This window comes from Passer montanus, unplaced genomic scaffold (assembly GCF_014805655.1).
Source record: "Passer montanus isolate IOZ18808 unplaced genomic scaffold, ASM1480565v1 scaffold68, whole genome shotgun sequence".
In the NCBI taxonomy this organism is placed as follows: domain Eukaryota; kingdom Metazoa; phylum Chordata; class Aves; order Passeriformes; family Passeridae; genus Passer; species Passer montanus.
Window position 1 is genome coordinate 1 of NW_024371926.1, and position 6,673 is coordinate 6,673.

The following is a 6,673-nucleotide window of genomic DNA, read 5'->3' on the forward strand; positions in this document are numbered from 1 at the left end:
TGGTTTGGGTGAGAAATCTGAATTTATTTTGTGAAATAGAGCTGGGAGAATTTCCTGCCCACCCCACACTGGGTTAGGAAAAACAAAAAAAAATTAATTTAAAAATTAAATTAAATATTATTATAATTATTTATTTATATAATAAATATAAATATTATAACATATATAAAATAAATATATATTAATTATTTATAATTATTATTTATTATAGTAAATTAAAAACTGGTGTTTCTATTCCAAAAAATTCCATTTTCATTCCCACACCTCAGGGTTAAAACCCACTTGGGGATGGTTGGGGTGAGAAATCTGAATTTATTTCGTGAAATGGAGCTGGGAGAATTTCCTGACCCACCCCACACTGGGTTAGGAAAAACAAAAAAATTAATTTAAAAATTAAATTAAATATGATTATAATTATTTATTTATATTTATTATTTATATAATAAATATAAATATTATAAAATATATAAATAAATATATATTAATTATTTATAATTATTATTTATTATAATAAATTAAAAACTGGTGTTTCTATTCCAAATTATTATTATTTATATTTTACATTACTATTTTTGTCTTGTTATAATATTTTTTTAATTGTTATAATTCTATTCTTTCTACTTCTACTAATATAATTTTATTATTTATTTTATATAAGAAATAATAATAATATAATTATATAATAATATTAATATAATTTTATATTAATTTTATTTAATTTTATATATTATTTTATATAATATAATAATAAATAATATAATGATATAGTAATTTATATTATTATTGATAATCATTTTTATTTGATTTTTATTTAGAAATTGAAAAAATTCAGAAGGGTGAGACAGCCAAGAAGGAGGAAGAAGAGAATTACCTGGATTTGTTCTCCCACAAGAACATGAAACTGAAGGAACGAGTTCTGATCCCTGTCAAGCAGTACCCCAAGGTGAGGCCAAAAAACCAGAAAAAAGCAGATTTTCTTCTTTTCTGGAGTGAATTCTGCTTTTTCAACCAAAATTCAGGACTTTGATTTTCCTTTCGAAACCTGAATTTTCCTTTCGAAACCTGAATTTTCCTTTCGAAACCTGAATTTTCCTTTCAAAACTTTGATTTTCCTTTCAAAACTTGAATTTTCCTTTCAAAACTTCAATTTTCCTTTCAAAACTTTCAATTTTCCTTTCAAAACTTCAATTTTCCTTTCAAAACTTTCAATTTTCCTTTCAAAACTTCAATTTTCCTTTCAAAACTTCAATTTTCCTTTCAAAACTTCAATTTTCCTTTCAAAACTTCAATTTTCCTTTCAAAACTTCAATTTTCCTCTGCATTTTTTTTGGGTAAAATGAGGAGAAAATGCAATTTTTTTTTTTTTTATCAATTGACAGAACATTAAAAAAAAAAGTTGCTCTTTTTGAGCTCTGGAGCTGATTAATTTTGGTTTTTTTTCCTTAATTTCCAGTTCAACTTCGTTGGGAAGATTTTGGGACCCCAAGGCAACACCATAAAGAGGCTTCAGGAAGAAACTGGTGCAAAAATCTCTGTGCTGGGGAAAGGTTCCATGAGGGACAAAGCCAAGGTGGGAGCACAAAATCCCATTTTTGGCTCAGAATCAGCAGCTCTCCAAGCATTTCATTAAACATTAAACTAGAAAAAAATTCAATTAAAGTTTAATTTGAAATTTAATTAAAATTAAATTAATTTTAATTTTAATTTAATTTAATTTTAGTGAAATTTAATTTTAGTGAAATTTAATTTTAGTGAAATTTAATTTTAGTGAAATTTAATTTTAATGAAATTTAATTTTAGTGAAATTTAATTTTAATGAAATTTAATTTTAGTGAAATTTAATTTTAATGAAATTTAATTTTAGTGAAATTTAATTTTAATGAAATTTAATTTTAATGAAATTTAATTTTAATGAAATTTAATTTTAATGAAATTTAATTTTAATGAAATTTAATTTTAGTGAAATTTCATTTTAATGAAATTTAATTTTAGTGAAATTTAATTTTATATGAAATTTAATTTTAATGAAATTTCAATTAAATTTAATGAAATTTCAATGAAATTTAAGTTGAATTTAAAATGGATAAAATAAGGATTATTCTCCTGAAGGGACATTCACTAAAGGGATATTTTCCCCTCTGTACAAAGATAAAAATCCCTTTTTTAGCTGCTCTAAAATATTTAAACTTCTCTGGTTCAGTGGAGATGTTGGAGCAATGTGTTCCTGACCATTTTTGATCACAAAGAATTTGAATCAATTTGAATCACAATTTTGGTTTTTGCAGGAGGAGGAGCTCCGCAAGGGGGGGCGGGGATCCCAAATAAAAAGAAAATAGAAATTAAAACTAAAATAAAACTGAAATAATTCAGTGTTTTCTGCAGGAGGAGGAGCTGCGCAAGGGCAGCGATCCCAAATAAAAATAAAATAAAAATAAAATAAAAATAAAATAAGGGGCGGGGATCCCAAATAAAAAGAAAATAGAAATTAAAACTAAAAAAAAACTGAAATAATTCAGTGTTTTCTGCAGGAGGAGGAGCTGCGCAAGGGGGGGCGGGGATCCCAAATAAAAATAAAATAAAAATAAAATAAAATAAAAATAATTCTGTGTTTTTTCAGGAGGAGGGAGCTGACAAGGGCGGCGATCCCAAATAAAAGTGAATATAAAAATAAAATAAAATAATTGTGTGGGTTTTTCAGGAGGAGGAGCTTGCAAGCGCAGGCATCCCCAATAAAAATAAAATAAAAATAAAAAATAAATAAAAAAAAATAATTCTGTGTTTTTTCAGGAGGAGGAGCTGCGCAAGGGCAGCGACCCCAAGTAAAAATGAATATAAAATAAAAATAAAATAAAATAAAACTAAAATAATTGTGTGTTTTTTTCAGGAGGAGGAGCTGTGCAAGGGCGGCGACCCCAAGTAAAAATGAATATAAAATAAAACTAAAATAAAAATAAAATAAAAATAAAATAAAATAAAAATAAACTAAAACTAAAAGAATTGTGTGTTTTTTCAGGAGGAGGAGCTGCGCAAGGGCGGCGACCCCAAGTACGCCCACCTCAACATGGACCTGCACGTTTTCATCGAGGTCTTCGGGCCGCCCTGCGAGGCCTACGCCCTCATGGCCCACGCCATGGAGGAGGTCAAGAAGTTCCTGGTCCCTGTGAGTGCCCTGCTCCTCGGAGTCTCTCCCAAAAGTCAAATGCAGTTAAAATTGATTGGTAACATAGGGAAAGAAATGGGGAGGTTCAGATGTCTGGTGGGAGATCAGCACTGGGATCTCCAGGGAGCTCTGGGATGGTGCTGGGGTCACTGGGGTGGTGCTGGGATCTCCAGGTATCACTGGGGTGGTTTTGGGATCTCCAGGTGTCACTGGGATGGTTTTGGGATCTCCAGGTGTCACTGGGATGGTTTTGGGATCTCCAGGGAGCTCTGAGATGGTTTTGGGATCTCCAGGTGTCACTGGGGTGGTTTTGGGATCTCCAGGTATCACTGGGATGGTTTTGGGATCTCCAGGTATCACTGGGATGGTTTTGGGATCTCCAAGGAGCTCTGAGATGGTTCTGGGATCTCCAGGAAGCTCTGGGGTGGTGCTGGGATCTCCAGGGAGCACTGGGATGATGCTGGGATCACTGGGATGGTTCTGGGATCTCCAGGGAGCACTGGGATGATGCTGGGATCACTGGGATGGTTCTGGGATCTCCAGGGAGCACTGGGGTGGTTCAGGGAGCACTGGGATGGTTTTGGGATCTCCGAGGAGCTCTGAGATGGTTCTGGGATCTCCACGAAGCTCTGGGGTGGTGCTGGGATCACTGGGAAGCTCTGGGGTGGTGCTGGGTGATCTCTGGCCCTGGAGTCCCCCGGGAAGGATCTGCAGGACCTGCCAGGCCCACCCTGCATCCCTCGGGGTTTGGAAAGCCAGCCTGGCTTTGGGAAGGGGCCCTTTGGGATGGGAGCACTGCAGGGTTCCCTCTGTGGGCTGAGACCTGCCTGGGCTCTGCCCCATGGATCCTCCTGGCACTGTGGGAACATCTCCTGGAGGTGCAGGGCTGGAATCTTGGAGAAAGCTGCAGCAAATCCCAGAAAAAGCAGATTTTCCTGAGGCCAGAGAAACCAGATTTTCCTGAGGCCCATGCAGTTCTTTCATCCTGTGCTATCCCAGAGCTGCTGTCTGGAGCTGACCCTTTCTGTGCTCATTGGTGCTGATTTTTGTCCTCGTTTCTGTCCTTTCTGCAGGACATGATGGACGACATCTGCCAGGAGCAGTTCCTGGAGCTCTCCTATCTCAACGGGGTCCCGGAGCCCAACCGCGGCCGAGGCGTCCCCGGGCGGGGCCGGGGGGCAGCCCCGCCTCCCCCTCCCCCTGTGCCAAGGTATGCCCAAAGTGCCAGCCCTGCCAGGCTGCCTTTCACCCTCAGCTGGGCTCCCAGGGGGGTTAAGCTGCTGCTTAGCTAGGCCTGACTTGGGGGTTCTGGCTCAGAGCTCCGTGTTTGGGGTGGCATCCGACACGGGGGGGATTTGGGGTGGGTTTAAGCAATGGTTTCATAAATGGTTTCATGAAGCTGTCAGAAATGGGGCTGGCTGGTGGTGGATGTGCTGGAACCCCTCAGCATTCCCAGTTTGAAATTCCCATCCTCTCAGTTTGAGTTCCCACCTCTGGGGTGGCATCTTTCTGGCAAAGCTTGGGGTTCAACTGGCACCAAAATTGTTCCCTCACTCCCCGATCCATGGGCTGGTGCTTCTCCTGCTGCCTGCAGTGTCCCTGCCATGTCCTCAGTGATCCTGAGGGATCTGGGGTGGGAGGGTCCTTTGGGGTGACATTCCCTGCCCAAAATTCTGTATCAGATTTTTTTCCCACATCCCTGAGCCTGACTCTGCAGATCTGCCCAAAAATTGGGATTGAAGTGTCATGAGGAGCCTCTCCTTGGCTCTGTGGAGCCACTTTGGCTCTGCAGGCAAAGCTTAGCTAATCTGAATGGTGTAAAACTCCCAGTTTAGGCTGGGCTGAGCCAAAATGTGGTGATTTAACCCCAAAGGGCAGCCAGGCCTCACTCTCACTCCCTCCCCACTCATGGGACAGGGAGAGAATTGGGAGGGTAAAAGTGAGGGAATGACCGGGCTGGGCTAAAGTTCAGCAGGAAAAGCAAAATAACCCAAGAATGAATTCCCTGGGAAGGCATTCCAGGGTGCCTGTGCTCCTGCTGTTTCCAGCTTTCACCCAGAGAGCAGAATTCCCCCAGAGTTCACTCAGCCTCTCCCAGCACAGCCGTTCTCGTTGCTGTGCCAGTCTGGCACTGCCAGCTCTGCTGGGTCTGGCACTGCTGGCACTCCCCGTCCTGGGGCTCCACGGCAGCAGCTCCTGACTGTCACTGACACATTGTATGGAAAATGGTTTTGTCAGGAGTTTTTCTCCATCTTTCCATGTTCTGCTGCTTTGGAATGTGATTTGGAGATTGTTCACCAGCATGTGAAATGGTTTTACTTGCTGGCAATGCCAGGCACCCGTGTCGGGGCTGTGAGCAGTCACAAGATTTGTTATTCATTCTTTTCTTCTCCTTCCCACCTCCTGAGGGATCCTTTCTCTCTGTTCTTTCTAGTATAGTGTTAGTATAACACTTTAATATAGTGTAACATAGTATAATGTGATGTTGTATAATAGATATTATGTGATATATAATATAATAGGATACAATATGATATAATGCAGTATTATAAATATAATATTACTTTCTAGTATAGTGTTAGTATAACACTTTAATATAGTGTAACATAGTATAATGTGATGTTGTATAATAGATATTATGTGATATATAATATAATAGGATACAATATGATATAATGCAGTATTATAAATATAATATTATAGTGATTAGTAGGATATAATATGATACACTATAATGCAATATAATATAACATGACACAATATAATTGTATAGATTATAATTATATATAATATAACATAACATTATATATATAATTAGTATAATATAATATAACATAATATAGTATCATATAATATAGTACAGTATAATACAATACAATGTAATACAATAAATATAATACAATAAATGTAACGTGATATAACATAACATAGTATAGTAAAATATAATATAGTAAATATAATATAGTATAGTGTGATATGATATAATATAATGTATAGTATGATAGAGTATAGTATTATATTATGTTATGTTATATATAATATATATTATATATATTATATTATGTGATGAAATGTGATCTATATTGTTATATTACATTATATTATATATTATATATTATATTTTATATTTTATATTATATTTTATAGTTTATATTATATATTCTATGATGTGATGAAATGTGATCTGTTATATTATGTTATGTTATATTATGTAATGTGATATATAATATATATTATATATAGTATATATTATATTATGTAATGTGATATATAATAGAAAATAATATATATTATATTACATATTGTATATATTATATATTTTATTATGTAATGTGATATATAACATAATATAACACAACACAACACAACCCACCCACCCTGTGGCGCAGCAGTGGAGTTCCTGTCCCTCCCTGCTGGCGCTGACCCCCTGTCTGTCCCTCTGTCTGTCTGTCCCGCAGGGGCCGCGGGGTCTGCGCCCCGCCCCCGCGGGGGGCGCTGGTGCGGGGGGCCGCG

General features: G+C 36.9%; 1 protein-coding gene across 1 annotated transcript in view; it reads left to right on the plus strand.

The window, feature by feature from the left end:
- The first annotated feature begins 818 nt into the window (after nt 1-818).
- The window catches only part of LOC120511754 (KH domain-containing, RNA-binding, signal transduction-associated protein 1-like), a 10,990-nt gene continuing 5,135 nt past the window's right edge, over nt 819-6,673 (plus strand). The window contains exons 1-5 of the mRNA XM_039729257.1: nt 819-943; nt 1,454-1,570; nt 3,014-3,160; nt 4,234-4,370; nt 6,619-6,670. Of these exons, the coding sequence (XP_039585191.1) occupies nt 896-943; nt 1,454-1,570; nt 3,014-3,160; nt 4,234-4,370; nt 6,619-6,670 (501 nt within the window). The 5' untranslated portion in view covers nt 819-895. The remainder of the gene's footprint in view (nt 944-1,453; nt 1,571-3,013; nt 3,161-4,233; nt 4,371-6,618; nt 6,671-6,673) is intronic.